The sequence below is a fragment of the Strix aluco genome, chromosome 3, assembly GCF_031877795.1.
Source record: "Strix aluco isolate bStrAlu1 chromosome 3, bStrAlu1.hap1, whole genome shotgun sequence".
Taxonomy (NCBI): Eukaryota; Metazoa; Chordata; class Aves; order Strigiformes; family Strigidae; genus Strix; species Strix aluco.
Genome location: NC_133933.1, coordinates 66,780,480 through 66,798,082, shown reverse-complemented (window position 1 = coordinate 66,798,082; position 17,603 = coordinate 66,780,480). Strand labels below are relative to the sequence as shown.

The 17,603-nt window shown below is 40.2% G+C and overlaps 1 protein-coding gene across 1 annotated transcript; it reads left to right on the top strand.

The window, feature by feature from the left end:
* Positions 1–8,605: 8,605 nt before the first annotated feature.
* On the top strand, positions 8,606–16,352 carry SMIM28 (small integral membrane protein 28). The gene is made up of 2 exons (XM_074820711.1): positions 8,606–8,716; positions 15,164–16,352. The coding sequence occupies exons 1-2, from the start codon at positions 8,606–8,608 to the stop codon at positions 15,560–15,562; spliced, it is 510 nt and encodes a 169-aa protein (XP_074676812.1). The 3' UTR covers positions 15,563–16,352.
* Positions 16,353–17,603: the final 1,251 nt, after the last annotated feature.

Sequence of the window (17,603 nt, the reverse complement as noted above, 5' to 3'; positions counted from 1 at the left end):
CCACTTGTTCTCACATCTATACGGGCAACTGCAACCCACTACAACCTTATGTACTGCATCAGCTGCGTTCGTTTATACAGATAATTTTCAACTCACTCATTCTGACTGTTATTGCTAAATATGTTACAGGGCAGAAATGGATTTCAAAAGCTGTACTTCCTCAGGCTTTCAAATGTTTCAAGCATTTTAACACTGACAAATGAAGACCTACAGATTCACTGTTAATGACAAGAAAGATATCAGGGCTTTTCTAGATCTCTAGTTAGAGACATTTACCTGTCAGAAAGTATGTTAATACCTACAAGTTCTCTGCTCTGGAGCAATACCTGGCCTTAAAATGATGACAAAGGACTAGTAAGTAATTTGCATTTTTTCCAATCTGTTGAAGAACAGAGCTAATTTTAGAAGCTAAAAGAGCTATTCCTTCTCCAGCAGCGCTCTCTTGGCCACACTGGTTCTAAGCAACAATATCAGAAAGACTAATTCCTTTGGCATCTAGAGTCAATAGATTTTTGGCAGCAGATGACATTAACCAAATCAGGCTATGAAGATATGATCATGCTTCTGTATAAAATCTACTGTGTTAGCAACATGTACTGACACAGAGACTGCTGTATTTAGATACAGTCTCAAGGGATTTGATCCAAGAATTCACAACATTCTAGCAGAAAGTTATATCGTTTTGAACAAAGAATTGCTAAATGGATTGAAACACAGTCATTATAGGCAAAGCAAAAATTGCATAATTGACTACACTTAGTTGGGCCAAGTTGTTTTAGTAGGATCACACAGTGGCCAGAATTGGATACTGTCTTGTCAAACACTGTCATTAGCAATCTTGCTAAAGAAGTATAAAGCACTAACTAAAGCCCGGCACAATACTGAAGGAAGATGCAACCACCTGAAAACACAAAACACACAGGGAAAAAAAATTCCAAATGCACTGAAAGATTATTGTAACAACAGTGATTTTTTAAAAAGTGAGATTCAACCTGTGTGAATTATACATCTGAAAAGAAAACCCTCAAAACAAAAAACCAAACCACACCATCAAACAACCCACAAACCCCAGAACTAAAAAGCACAAAGTGCAGCTGCTGGGCAAAAAGCAAGAAATCCGTATTCATGAAAGGCATTTGGAGCTCTTGGACTATGGAAAAACAAACTAAAAAAATCCAAAATAAACCAATGCAAAACAGAATTATTAACTTTTAATCCCCACCCCAAACAGGAATGTTTGGGAGAGAAGAGAATCCATCCATGAAGTCTCCCTTTTCTTATCTTTTTTCTGCAATGACCATACTAATAGAGATTATGCATTGCTGTGGGGAGGGTTGTTGGGTTTTGTTGTTGTTTTGGGGGGGATTTTTTAACCTTTCAAACATGCTGCAAGAGAGGTTGAAATTTGAGTAATCTAAGTTTTCTAGATTTTCCACTATTATACATTATTTCACCAATTCCCAACTTACTGAATAAAACACAGCCCAAGACGCTGCAGATTACTTGCGAGGTCCGTATCTAAGGCCTGCCCAGCATTACACCAGGTCAACAATCCGGGCAAGCAACATCAAATACAATGAACAATACCATTCTATAAAAACAAATAGTGTTTGGTCAGATGCAGATAAATCTTAAAAGTTTATTTTTAAAAGCTCAGCTGAAGGTTAACCAGACATTCACGTTTTCTCCTTAAAATTTTATTTCCATATTTTGGCACACATTACTGGAAGAAACCAGCAAAAGAAATAAAGTGTGGATAAAGGATACAGCAAACCTACGTGCCATTCTTTAATGTCAGTGTTAACACACACATCTGCTCTTCTTCCTGAAGCCTTCTAAAAGGAAGGATACTGGCATCACTGCAGATGTTACAAGTATTACAATTTATTATAATGGTGCTCATAGTTGGTAGTTAAATGCAGACAAATTTTACAGCTGTGTTGGACAATCTATTCAGTAGAGATCTCCCAGACATAAAAGATTATTTTTTACTATTAAAGGCAAGAAAACAATAGTTCAGCCTCATTTTTAGTGGTTTAACTTAAATTAGGTTTCATTGCTGGTATTAGAATGGTATAAAGCTTTATTTAAAAAATGGAAACATTTTATATTGCTACCAAATTAGTATATTTTTAAGGAAATCTCAATGAGCATTTTTTCAGGTATATTTAAGGACTGACTATTATTTACTTAAGGGGACTTCATTTATTTTGATATACTGCAAGAAGTAAGCTTTTCCACAATATGGAGTGAGCTCTTCTCTTTCTAGTAACATCTGCCTCTTCTTGTTCACAGTCAAACACGCACAGACACCCCTTCACAGCTGCCCCCCCTCCCTCTCTCTCCCCATCTTCAGGCTACCATGGAGCTTTTGTCCCCTTCTTGGATATGCCAGCAGCATCAGATATTTATCCCTAGTTAGTGCTTTTCCATTTCCTCACTCCCTTTGCTTGAAGCATTTCTAATCCATTTTTTTATTTTTGGAATACCATCCTTATAAAGTAGCAAAACACCTTATCTCTCACTAAGCATAGGTAGTCAAAACCATACATGGTCAGCTGGGCTCTTCAGAAATGTTTTGCTTCACCTAGAAGTGCTTAAATTCATGTGCAATTCCAGTTGTGGTTGGACTTGATGATCCTAAAGGTCTTTTCCAGCCTAAATGATTCTATGATTATCTCAGAAAAGATGCCTGTAAAATGCTTATAACTGCATTTTGGGGAAAAGGGGGGAGTGAGGGCTACTTACACTGCTATGAAACTCCAGTTAAATTAAACAGCTGCAGAAACCCAGAGCTTACAACTCTCAGAAAGATCAAAAGAGGGGCTGTCCACCTTCTTGATGTCTAGCTGACCTTTGCTTCCTCTTGCTTATTAGGGGTACAGGACAACCTGTAGATCATGCCCAGTTTCCAGTTCAAGATCATGACTTCCAAGGAGAACAGTGGTAATCTTGAATCACTCAAAAGTAAATTGATCTCAGCAACACATTTAGGAAAGTTATGGCAAAATGGTGGAAGTATTATTACTAAAATGGCTCTTTTCTATTCCTATATTTTGTACATATATAATTATTTTTTAATTCAGATTTTTCTTTTGGCTAGGTGATGCATTACAAAGTTCAGTTTTAACTACTGATGAAAATAATAGCCTTGAGTCAGCATAAGTTGTAAAAGCAGTCTTTTATGTACCTTGGAAAAGTGAAGGATGCTTACTTGCAGGTGACAGCCTGAAAGAAAGAATCCCTCACAGAGAAGCAGAATCAGTCAAGAATGATTTTTCTGCAAGACTGAAGGCAAAGCGATATGCCATGCCATGGGCTCCAGGCCAGGAGCCCCCACAGTCGCCAGTAGGCTACAGCTCTGGGATGAATTAGCCTGCATAAACTTTCAAGCAACTGGAGTTCAGATACAAGGACAACTGAACTGCCACGGCCATCTTTAGAATGTATGCCTTACGACAGATAAAAACACTTTGAGTTAAGCTTTACTAAAGCGAAAAAAGTCCCCTCCTTTCATTTCAATTACATTAAATAGGAGTAATAAATGCAGTGGGAAACTAGCCCACAGCCCTCTTAGCTATGACGGGTAAGGCGATATACAGAGCTTAACATCTGCCCCTTCGCACGGAGTCAGTGTCAAAATTTCAACATATTGTGGTAGCAGAGCAAGAGCCCAGGGTGGCAGCACAATTTTCACCAACATTAGTGCAGAGGAGAGGGTCTGACAATGTCAGGAAGACAGAATAAATAAAATGGGCATATCTCAGCCTGCAAATAGAAAACACACACAAACATTTAATCCCCACTTTCCTCAAAAAAAAAAAAAAAAAAAAAAATCACAATGCAACCTCCTTCTCCCCAAAACATGAACTAGCACTGAAATAATTTAATCACACACATGCACACACAGATTTCAGGACAGTGAGGAAAAATGTGTCATGCTTTTCAAGGCTAGCCCCCTTCCCCCCTAAAAATGTTTGTGTTTTCCAGCCTTTACTCTCCACTGTAGTCTTCTGAAGAGAAATGTTCTTCAGAGGCACGCTGATAGCAGTCACTGCATGCCCAGGCCCAAAGGGACATTGGGGATTTCACCTGGGACAGGGTCTGTTAGCCAGGCAGCAGCTGCAGGACAGACGGGGATCCCCAATGCTGTGGGCACTTGGCTGTGCAAGGGGACTTCAGAACATGGTGCTGGGCACCTCAGCCCCTGTGGCATATCTCAGGAAAAGCTGCTGATCCCACTGAGCACCTGACCCTCTCCACCAGGCACTGCCTGCTGTCCAAGACGAAAGGCAACAGCTCATTTTTGGACAGTGCTCTTATACATCAAGTTGTTCAGTGTTCCGGTGCCCTGAAAGGTTTGCAAAGTTTTGACAAAATGGCTAAGTGGTGACACAAGGCAACATGAGCTGAAGCAAAAAAAAAAACAAAAAAAAAAAACAAAACCCCAAAAAACCCAATCACAAACCCCCTCACAAACAAATAAACAAACCCAAGAATTTCTGGCTAAATAGGAACAAAATACCATACAGTGCATACTGGCAAACTTAAATAAGAGAAAACAAGAATTCAGGGTAAGGATGACAAACTGTAAATGAAGGGGATTAAAACTAGATTGACAGAAATTACAAAAAATAAATAATAAACCCCCCAAAGCTCTAGACAGTATTGTTAGATGGATGCTGGTCAGTCACCAGCACTCTGACATGGCCACAGAGCTTTTCAAGTGTTGTTACACTCATAAAACTTTAAGTGATGTTCTATAGGAGGCAATTCTGCTCTGGCAGAGACCTGAGGTCTGTCACTGGCACCCTCTATAAAGGTTTTACTTTCAATTCCCCATCTGCAGCACCAGATCAATATCTCAGCAGTACCACCTCCCGCTCCCGTGGTCGCTGCTGCTCCTACACCAGCATACGAAGCACCAGGGTGCACTCATTTGATAACTGGGTCTCCCTGTCTTCATTTCTACAGGCCATGAGTATGCACAGCTTGTTCACAAATGCTGCTCTCCAGAATACTGGTTTTCAGGGGGGCTATGACAATTTGTATCTACCCTTTTGAAGTGACAGTGGTTTTAGTTTGATGGGGGGAGGAGATTGCTCTTCAGAAGGTGCTTTGTTTTTGAAAAATGAATTTATTGAAGTTTAACAAAAAAAAAAAAAACACAAAACACCAAAGCCAAAATCTCAATATCATGAAAAATTTATCAAAAAAGAGCAGATCACTTATGAATTGCTTAAGTGAAAGGGAATGGACAGGAGCCAACACCACTTCCATCTGAAGGATGCAGAAGCACCTACCAGCTGGTTATAGGCAAAAGTCAGCATCTCCCTCCATTTCATCTGATGAATCTATACCTGACAACACAGCAGTGTTTACAGTTTACCGTTTACACCCTTTACCCATTCTGATTCCTAGTTTTGCATTATTCAGGTTAGCCCTCACACCCTCCCTCACAGCAGTGAAGTTGTTCAGGCAGAGAAGGTTCACCACCTCCTGCAGAAAGCAGCAAAAGAAACCGGGGGAAGAAATTAGCAAGAAATTTGAAAGGCGTCTAGGGCACTGTGGATATTCTGTTCCCTAACAATATTAGTGGCAATCCAGCCTAGACTTACACTGCTAGCCTTGAACATCTCAGCAAGTCAGAAAGATTATTTATGACAGACAGTTTGAGCTTTGTACTGGGAAGAGTTGAAGTGATTATTTTCTGCAGTGGCTTCCTCAGAAAGTCTCTCCCTACTCCCCTGCTAGAACATTGGAGGGGATATTAGCAATACCGCCTCAATTCAAAACATTACATTGCAATCGTTCTATAAACCTTTACCAAACTTTAATCAATTTAGTGGTACAATTCCATGCCAGCTAGTTTCTTCAGATTATTTGACAGGGCAACTGTTATATTAAACAGTTTCAAAGAACAAAGCCAGTGGATGGAGAGGGAGGTAAGTTTTGTTCATGTCAGGGTCTGAAGACCTCCAAAGGTCAACCTCCCGCACACCTCAAAGCAGCAAGCCTGATATCTGGCCATGGAGCTTGGAATCAAGGTTGTTCACCCTCCCTCCAACTTCCACACTACAGCATGCCCAAGCTGTGGTGGCATTTATGAACTCTTTGTGAGAAGGAGAAATAAGTATCACGTGTGTCCCACAGGGTTGGCAGAAATCTGCAACACATTTGTCATCAGAAATTCAGTCTCAAGTGGTACTGTTTGAGTTCTGCACGAGAGCAGATCTTCTCTACAAAGGCAGTATGTCAAATGGGTGTCCGACCACTGGCAGTAGAAAGGCTGTATCCCCATTACTCTCACTAATCTTCCTGCTGGGACCACTGATTATATAAAAAGCCATAAAGAAAATCATTATTTTATATTCTAATTACCTGCATGACAAAGGCCATCACATTTCCCCAAATTCCCATTTGGCCTCAGCTCTACTAAGTTAAATCATTCTTAAATATTTTTCAGAGGTCAAGAATTCAAAGCAGCACTTTGTAAATCAGGTCAGTGAGTCTTAAAAGTGTACAGCTTATTTTTTGGCTAAAATTCACCTAACCAGAATCCAAGGATGCCAAGCAGGGTGTTTATACTGCAAGTAGATGTAATTTTTTACTTCTCCTCATTATTCATGACACAGTCCCAAAGCAAATTTACAGCAAGCTTTTAAAAATAGCATTAATAATCTTAGAAGCTGTATTAAGACCCTAATTAAGATAGTATATGAATGTTTCCTGCTTGCAAGTGAGATGACAGATTTAAGCTACACAGTCACAAGACTCCTTAAGGAATTTATTTTCTTAACACCAGTTTGGGAAAGATGGTTGTCATTCTTCCTTCCATACAAGGTGTCGAGTCATCAAGTCAGAAGTATTTCGCTTTCTTGGTGTGACCTGTTAAGACACAGTTAGGACCTGGTTTCTCAGGGGACGTTCTGATGCACAGCATATCTCCTGTGGACTCTGGTTGCAGCTGCAAGCAGTCACCACCTCTAAAAGTGCTTTCCAAGATGACAAGTGAGGCACTGAGGAAAGGACGTGTCTTCTCACAAGAGTGCAAAGGCTTTGGTGAGGTGTATTTTTTAGCTTCACGCAGGACCTCCTCAGCAGAATCAAGAGCAGGGTCTGGTTTCTGATAAATGTTGTAGCTGCTTCAGCACCAAGACCAACCCTTCATTCAATATTGTTGCTCCCCATCCATGGCTCACCTGGCAACTTTGGTAACAAAATGGGAGAGATTTATCAAACAATCATTTCCCCTCTTTCCCACAGCCCAGGTTCACCTGCAGCGTAAATCCCTCCTGCAAGCTGCAGTCGCAGGGATCACAGCCAGGCTTGGAACAGGCACTTCCAGAGTCCTTTTGTTAGAAACGTCAAGTTCTGGCGCTTCTGAGCACCGTTGTTGGGGCTGCAAGAGTTCAGCCTGCTGCCAATTAGGCCTGCAATTTTCTGGGAGCCATAAGCTCAAAAGAAGAGCTGACAAAAGGAAGTCTAAGCAAGAAATAAGAGATTACAATTCTGACCCCAATGTTGTATCATCAGTCCCAAACACAACTTTTGCTTGAACAGGTTAGCCTTGAGAAACCATACAAAATACACCACAGTTGAATGGGATATTACCAATAGCCTCTCCCTCTGCTCACAGTAAGGCAGAAAAAGACACCTCCAACTTTTCAGTAAGAGTTAAACCTTGATTCACCTTTCAACTTAGATTAAATATTCCTCCCTTCCGAGGTTAACACACATCAGTGAAATATTTTCTTTTGCTGGATAAACAGCACAAAGGCTTCTCTCTGGAAACAATTGCCATTTAACAACGTATATCCTAGAAAGCTGTAAATGAGTCCTCATTTAACTGAACTGACAACTCATTATTACTGAAAGCAATCATATACTCTCAGTGACCAAAGCTTTCCTGGCAGAGCTCTCTCTCTGGATTTATCATTAACATCTACATCCTAGTGCTGCTAAATAATTCAGCACAGCATTTAGCCTTGTGTCCTTGCCTCTCTACCCAGAAACCGCTCTTACTATTTACTGTATGTTCCAGCAACAGGGAGGAAAAACCTGTCTGGATCATGGTTCCTCCTCGCGTCGCGTAACTGAGGGGGAATCTTCGCTCTCGACATAGAAGTTGTGGGTTTTATTTATTTTATTTTGTTGGAAAAAGTGTTTATTAGATACCTAAATATAGAGCGTTATTTATCCACACAGAGTCATGACCATGTGGGCTCAGATTCACATGCAAATTCCCCTTTTAATAATCCTAATGCAGGGAGTGCTCCAATCAGAGCACTATCAGCCCCAGCTCCGGATACCTGATGCCAGCTTTGCTGGTAATGTAGGCCACCGAAGCAAATCCAGAGAGATTGAGTTGGAAGTGGAGAGAGGCTCTGAGATCTATTTGCTTGGCTTCCTGATGACGGGGGGGGGGTGGGGGGTGGGGGGTGTCTAACTTCTTTTTTTCTTTTCCACTGTAAACGGGATATCATTTAAGAGGGATCATTAGCTGAGAGCAGCCCAGCTGGGTCAAGGCTGGGAGGCGGGGATGCAGTTGCAAGCAGCGAAGCAAGGTGGAGGCACGAAGACAGAAGATCAGGTTAATGAAAGCATGAGGTGGCTCTCGGGCAGCAGCTGGAGAAAATTTGGACACGCTGACAGAGGAAACTATGACTGGCTAAATAGTGAACCAGGTGGGCCACTTCTGGAAACAGAGCTTCAGGTCTGTACCCCTCTGCTCCTCTCTGTGGCGTGTCCTTTGACTTTGCATGCATCTATGTCTGTGTAATGCCTCAGTGTATAACACAGAGTAAATACCTGGGTACTGAAATGTATCAAAGCAGTACTGCTCAATTACATAGGAGTCAGACCATTTATTTATTGCTGTTTTAAACACATTTGTGGGGAAAGAAAAACATTAGATGGAAAAAAAAAAAAAATCTTTCTGGAGCGGCAGGTAAAGAAGTTTAATTATTTCTTTTAAGCATAATGCATTCTGCTATTCTCTGATTTCCTTTCTTTTAAATGCATGGTTTTTCTTTGGATCTGGTCCCACGAAGCCTTTCTGCAGATGTTAAGAGTCACTAGCAGTCAGCAATGAACTCTTGTTCCCTAAGCTGCGCGCTGATTACTTCTGTGAGAGAGGATCACATGCAGGCAAGTGGGGGGAGGGAAGTAGCCCTCGGAAGATGAAAACACAGACTGCCTTTCTGGCTTTGTCTGGGAGACAGCAAAAGGGTCTCTCTGATCGGAAATAATAATTTAAGGAGCACATATATCACCAGTAAACGTCCAAGTCAAGTAGCATTTGCAAATGAACTGTCCATGCTACTTAGCTATCAAGTGTATTGTGGTAAAATAGAAGGGGGTAGGAGTGAGGGATCAAAACAGGAGAAAAAGTAGTTTTCAAATGCTTCTGCAATTTTAACAAAGTCTACCTCATCAGTAACATTGCCAGAGTTAGAATGGCAATGTCTTCACACCTTGACATTGGTTTTGTCCAACAGTGAGAAACAAACAGCATCACCAGAGTCACATTCTAACAACTATCTGAAAATTCATTATAAAGCTAAGTGCATTTAAAAATTATGTGTCATAATTAATGTACACAGAAACACATCAAAATGTTTTTCTATTTCTCAGAGTTATATGGTTTTGCTCTTTACAAGCTATAATGAATCAGTTTTAAGAAGTAGGATGAAGCTTAGAAAAGCACCTATGCATGGACCACAGCCTCATGACTTCAAAGCAGACTTTGTTCCAAATCCACTTAAAACATTTCAGAAGTATCGGTTTACTGATTCAGCTTCAAAAGATATTAGTATAAATCTGGGCTATATTAATAAAAATAATTTTAATAAAGTTCTAAGTACCCTAGCAAATCATTAACAGCATAATAAATCCTAGCACCAATCAAACAATCACTTCAGCGGGAATTTAAGCCAGCCAAATAAACTTTCATTTTTCTATCCTTACACAAAAGCTTCTTTTAAACTCATGTTTGGCCTTATTAGGTTATTCCCTTCAAAGCCAGGTACTAGGCTTCTTTCATCTAGACAAAGAGTTCAATTCTAAACCCATTCCATTACTCGTTGTGGAAATGCCACACAAGTAGGCTGTACTCTGCACTTTATTGCTTTACCACAGGCACGAGTAAAAGCTCATCTAAACCAATATGGGTCATGTAATCTGTAAGCTGGCAACCATACATGCTCAGCACGTTAAAAAAACGTAGGCAGACAGATTACTAATGAAAGGCTTTACTACTAGTCTGTGCTCAGTGTTTGGGAAAACTGACCCTCTGTTTTAGTCCCTACAAAGATATAAATGAAAGGAAGAGAATAAACATGAACCTAAAATGGCCAAATCAACCTACTAAAAATCAGTTCTGGGAAAACAGAGGACTTTTTTTACCCCCATGCCCTTTTCTGCCTATGTCTTCATAAAGGATAATTTCCCTATATTTACGTGTCTGTAACTTTTGTCATGCTGGAAGTCAGAGCCTTATTTTTGTCAGTTACTAATGCGACAGTAGCTTCTTGTGATAACACAGACAGAGCATACGCTGACCTCTTACTTACACTTTGCTTACACTTTCAATTACTGAAGATTGTTTCATTTCTAGATTATTTTATTTTCCAGTTCTAGCAGCTATTTCTGATACCTATACACACTGGTTCCTTTTCTAGTTTTAGAGCTTCGGTTTTAGAAGTTAGTTTTAGTTCAGTTTAGAACTTTAGTTTTAGTTTAGAACTTCAGAGCAAATGTTTATTTTTTTCTAAGTGACCTTTGTTTCATTTTATTAAAATTATTTCTGTTTTTAGTATAATTTTTTTAATGGCTATAAGATTTTCCAAAAGTCTTTATGTCAAGATTTTTGCAACATTCTTCAGTAGCCCCTTAGCCATTCATCCCAGAAGTGGACACAAAACCACAACAGAAAAACAGGGACTAATACTGCTCAATTGTCTCCCAATACATTTGATATATATATGGATATACCTAAAGGAAGTTAATCAGCCTTTTGAACTCCATCTCAATGCACAATCAGTCCATGTAAAATGTTTGGCAGGAGACAGTATCAAAATGGACATGTAACTCCCCGTGATTTATGTTTCAGGTTCTGAGCATCCGTGGGGCAGTATTAACTTGTTAAAAACCATTTCAGCTCAAATAATACTAAGTAGCCTACAGATTATTTCACCCAAACAGGAAAGCTAAGGCTTAATGTTAGCTGTGTTTAAAAACTATGGGCAGTTTGAAACACAGACTGAGGAAAACTGTCCCTTAATGTCACCTCTTATCATACAGATAAACATATTACCCAATCCTTAATCCTACCTGCTTCACATGCTATTACTTTGCAGATAGTAGTAAGACATACTTACTGTTCTTTCACAACTGCACAGGACATGGCATTCTCTTCATTACTAGCCATTGAATCTGCTACTCTCCCCACGTTTCTCAGCATACAGCTCAGGGTCTTATTTACTGCATCTTCTTCAAACAACAAATTTCTTATATCTTGTTTTGTACACATTACTGAATAGATAGCCACCGGGCACTTGTGTAGTTATTTTGAATAGAATAAGGTAGAAGAGGAGTAGTTCAGTTGAAAGGGACCTACAATGATCATCTAGTACAACTGCCCAACCACTTCAGACCGTACAACAGCATATGAACTGTTTCATGATTTCCTATGTCAATTTTGCCCAGATCCCTTAGCGTAATAAAGTACTCACAGGTACCACCCTTTCACCTTCAGGGACAGCAATACAGATGCAGCATCTCTACAGACCAGACCCAGGGATCTCAACCCAGGCACTCAAAGTGAGATATAACTAATGAATAATCCACAACAAACACCTCAGCTGAACTGTTTTACCCTGCCTAGAGCATTCAGTAACAGAGACAGGAATACAGCTCCCCAGGAGAGCATTCACTATCCCAAACTAGAGGCAGTCCTCTCTTCCCCAGTTCCCTGACTCAGTCACTACATACTCTACATAGCCTGCAACGCATTACCCTAGGTACTGTGGTCTTCTTCCCTAAGCAATCTAGCTTAGGGTAGACACTTTGTACACAATAACACAATTAAAAATTACGTGCGTTGTGGATCAAATTCAGAATTCACAGATATCCAAAACACTGGCTTTTATTGAGTCTTGAGGGCTTGAATTTGCAACTTTAGAAGCAATGCTATAGGTTACTGTTACTCTTGGACAGCTTTTAAACAAAGAGTCTGCAGCCCAGTAACCACACTGACATCCAAATGAATCTAGGTTGTCCTTTTATACCTGCTTCACAGACTGTGGCCATCTGAGCTAGCTCATACTACAAATAGTTTCTCTTCTTCTGTTTTCTTACCATTAGATGCAAATTGGCCCCTCCAACAATTATATATTTTACATATTTCTGTTGATGTGTATTTCTTTGCAAGGCCCAAGACTGCTGGGTTCCAGGTAAGACATTGGAACAAAGTATGTCCTCGAGACCATTTGTTAATTCCTTCCATCAAGCTTAGTATTTCCTTCCCCTGCATCCCAGTTTGTCACTAGCCCTTTCCTTTTTCTTCTTCTGCAAAGAGAATGGGACTTCTACAGTGAGAGAGGAGCCCCACCATTTATTCCTCAGACTTCTCTTCTTAGTCCTATCCAATCCTACTGCCTTCACTCTCAGTTCCCTTTTGGCTTTCCTCCCCACAGCTTTGCATCTTGTGCATCCTCCTCACAAGCCGAGGCTCTCCATCCACACTGCTGCACAATTCTGGTCCACACCCTTCTCCACTCTGCCCTCCCCTGACAAATCCACAGCTCCTCACATCAGGAGCATCAGTTCTCATCCTGCACTTCACCCCCACATCCAAACCCACCAGTGTCTCCCCAGTCTCCTCGCCATCCTGTGGACTCTCTGAAATCCAGTCTTTGTATGAGGCCTTGTCTTATAACAGGACATGTCAGGCAACCATAACACTAGCCTGTGCTTCCACCAGCACACGAAGGACACGTTGCCCTTGGCCATTATTTAAAATACAAATATCCTTTCAGTGAAATTTATAGGGAAGTTGCACTGAGTTTAAAGGTAAAAGAATTGGGGTTTTACATACCTTTCACTAGTCTCATGTAGGAAACACTGGCAATCTCGCCCTCTATCCTCACAAACAACCACAATAGTGTACAACTCACAGATCCTAAGAGCAACGTTTAACCTGACTGAAAGCCTGCTCCTTACAAATTAAGCCCAAAACATACACTTGGATCTTGAAAACATGCTTTTCACTAATCATGAATAATGCTGTCCAGTATAAGTTCAGCTGTTCTAAATATTTATTCTAAGAGTATCAATAACATAACAGTATCAGTGACTCTCAATATATATAGCGCACAAACATAATACCGAATGCTTTTTCTTATTTTCCTGTGAAGTGTTTTATGTACCTCACAAGACACACTTAAAAAGTGTTAACAAACTTCATTTTTTTAAAAAGAGGGGATTTTTTAAAAATTTAACGTCTGCATTAGAATAATAGCTGAACAGTTTCTTCCAGCTCGGCTCTTTCCTGTAGCTCATTTAATGGTCAGGTAAGACAACAGCTTGTACTGCCAAAAACTCTTTAATAAGAAATGATCAGTAAATATGAAATAGTTCTTTAGTATGCATTTTTGTGGTAAAAGCCAGCTGGGGGAAAAAAAGGCTTAATAGCTAATCCACAAAGATTTCAATGTATTTTAGAATTACTTTAATGTGTTTGGCTTCAGACCCAAAATACCTCAGGAAAAAAAAGCAGAAATCTCCCCTACACTATTCGATAAAAGTGAAAACCCATTTACTTTCTTAGGCATGGCCATGTACTAACAATTTCATAATAGGACAACAAAGCGGAGAGGTAAAAAACACCTGGTAGATAATCAGTAGAACATCAATTACAGTGTGATTTTTGTAGTGACCATGATTCTTGGAAGAATAAGCAGAGAAAGTTTTCGTAGACTAAGAAGGGGGACACTGGGGTTACTAGCCCTTTTCACAAAGCCATTGCTGCAAACAGCCTCTTTGCGTCCCTGCTTCCAAATGCTTTGAGGAAAGAACTATTCAAGTTCTCCTAGCTTGAAAAGATGTCTTTGTTCAAAATAAAGGAAATCTGATCCATTGACCTGTTCACTCTCACCATAAAAATGTGAAAAATCCATCTGATTACAGGCTTCAAAGTACTTACAAAGGGAAAGAGTTGATAATAAACAGTATTTGAGAGTCTGGGTTTTCCTCCCTCTCTAGACTACACTCTGAACGAGATCCAGTTATTAGAAGCTAGAGTTAGATAGAGTCAGACTGGAAGTAAGATATATTAAATTTTCAAAGTGAAGCTAATAACAGAAGAGCACAAGTGTTATTTTTTTTAAAAAAATAGCTTATAACTCCACAGCACAATTCAAAATCTGTGGGACAGAGGTCTTCTGTGCTACATTTTGCAGGAGATAAAGCTGACACAGCAGTCACAGCTACTATTACTCTTACACCAGAAATTATTTTTCTAGTTCTAAACAGAAGAATGATTCTTGGACAGCTGGCAGAACAAGCTCAAGAAAGAGCCCCGGTCCAGGCTGTCCTGACACACTGCATTTTATCTGGGGCTGGCCTATAAGGTTAGAACAGACCAAAGAACAGGTATTGTAGGTAGTGGGCCCTGATGAAAGGCATAGCTGTCATAATATTTGTTCTTTAAAGTAAACAGTCAAGTTTGAAACAACTATAGGTGATGGATCATTAGCCCTATTGCTCTGCCATTTGGTGTTCTACCAAGTTTTAAAAGCTTGGCCAATCTCCTGCAAAGAGGACTGGTCCAAGCGTAACAAAATCTCATACCAAAAGACATACAGTTCCAGGTTGTTGTTTTTTTCCCCCATTAGAGACAGGGATTCCTAGAAACCCACACTCATTGCAACTTCTCCATTTCTTTTGTCTCTAGCCGTTATTAGGTTTAGTGGACCAGCAAATAGAATTTGACAGTTCATGAGCCTGTGAAACCTATTGCTTGAATGCCACTAATGCAGACAAAAAGTAATTTGGAAAAGCAACTGATACATCATGGGGCAGGGGATTGAGAATGTATTTTTTCCCTCCAATTAAGAGGTCTCCAGGAATCCAACACACTACCTATTTGCTTTGATTACAGAGCAGACAGCAGACAAGTTCAACCAAAGACGACATAGAACCATTTCTGTGCATCATATTGCCTGCCACCATGATGCTCTTCCTGGCATTCCTGCTGCTCTTCCTGTACCGCCGTTGCCAGCGCCCCGCTCCACAGGGACAGGTCTTCAGCATCGACCTCCCTGAGACCCTGCCTGAGCACGATGTCTCCAATTTCCTTTCTGTGCTGCCCTGGAACAGTGAACAGAGTTTCCACTACTCCACTCTGCTCCCCGATGCCACGTTCCTCACTGTGTGTTTGCCTCCATCCTACGAGGAGGCCACCATGAAGTCTTCCATGGACGAGGCTCACATTGAGCTCTCTCCAGATCCAGTGCCTCCTTATGAAGAGAGCACGCTGCAATCTAGCAGCACCAAATAAACTTCCTACGGAAGCACCTTAGCTGAAGTATGCAGCCCCTCAAGGCACAAACCTGGAACTGCTATGGCCTTTAAAATTAGTGACAAGATTCCAAATGAGGCACCAAACCAATGAGTTAATGAAGGAAGAAACTTGGAGTAACAGGGAACGAGTGTCTTCACTTCATCCTAGGATTCTCTACCTTCCATTTGTGGCAAGCGTACACAAAGAGCATAGCACCAAATCTGTCCCAGACTGGTAACACGGGTATTCCAGTTAACAAAGCATGTCATGCAAAGATTAAACTCAAGGACGGGTGGGAATCTGTCCCTCTGCAATCCCTCAGCTACAAGGAAATATAAATTATGCTATAGATTCACCAGTCAGAAAAAGGGCTTTTCGTACACACCTATTCCAGTTTAGCTTTTTCTTTTTTATGTGTTTCTTTTTAACTGAGTTTCTGACAAGCCAATTCAATCCATCTGTGTGTGTTAACATCACATCATTCTGCAGTGTTCTGGAATGATCACAACAGCTCTCAGGAAAGTAAATAAATATATAAACTCTACGAAATTTCCAGCAACTGTCCCCAAAGGTTCAAACATGAACTGTGGATGTTTGTCTTATCACGGTTGAACAATGAGGACAATCAGAGAAGACCTGATCATTCTGTGTGAGGAAGACTCCAGCAGCACCACACACGAGCACACTCACACTCTTGCTGCAAGCTATTTGCCAAGGTCTGCAAGGTCCTGATGTTCCAGGCTACTGGCTTGACTTATTTTCCAATTTACAAGTCTACAACAATAGAGCTCTGTGACCTATTTGGTGCAGTGTGTAAAGGAGTTGGGAAAAAATTAATAAAATCAAATGCACAAAAAAATCTGGTCTGTATTTCAAAACAGAATTATACTCCCCCTTCATCACAAGGGCAAAGTAAATCTCATTAAAGTGCATTGGTAGCAGTGGTTCAGTTTCAAGAGGGCTTGCACATACGTATTTTCATACAATGATGTATGCTGTCTTTAATTCTTTCTTACAAGATAGCTTTTTCACTATGTTGATAGATGCTCTTGTAATGGAAGGTGGCTACTACGGATCCTGACAGCTTCAAAAGTTATGACATTTTCTTCCTTGCAGGTGTCAGCTATTCCATGACATTACATTTGTCTGTGGCTTGCCAACATAACAACTACTACATATTATTGCATGCAGTCTTGGTCTGACTCCTAAACCCAAAGGCTGTCCTGACTTGCACATTGTGATTCCAGCAACTGTCATTAAGTGTCAATATCAGTCAGTCCTACTTTGTGAACATACCACATTCCATTAAAAAAAAAAAAAAAAAAAAGAAAACAATAATGGAAGAAGAAATTCTGTTCAGCAGAAGAAAGGCCACTTTTGAGCTGCAGGTAGTTAAAATTCATGTTATGTCAACAGTAGCACAAATCACATCACCACAGTAACCAAGTAGTCCACATCAAAACTGATGATCCCACTCATACAGTTCCCTTAAAACAAGAAAAAAATAATGCCTTTTGCAATCCAGAGATGGGATTATTTTCCTGAACTACATTTTTGAGATCGTTAACTTTTCTAGCATTCCCTTTTTGTCACTAAACTGTAATAACAGCAGCAGCAGATGTTTTGAAAAAATCCAAATTCAACCATTTTCCTTTTCAGACCATATCTGGTATTAGCTGATGCATTTGAAAATAACTGTATTTTTACTGTCTCCTTGCATTTTGTTTACCTCCTTAATATTTGGTACATGCAGTTGTTGCCAGTTACAAAGAAAGCTGGAAAAATACAAGAGCCCCAAACAACATGTGCTACCTAATCAGAGAGGTACAAAGGTTTGAGGTTCAAAGATAAACTACTTCTGCCTCTGGTGTCTGTATATTCCACTAACTTCAGCAGAACTGTACAGGTATGCTTGAAAATTCAGCTGTCATTATACTGAATTGATTATATTTTGCCTTAGAAGATATGCTGTCTTCTGAAATGAGTTACACTGTTCTTCAGCACAATTTCTTGTTTACCCTTACCAGAGTAGCACCTG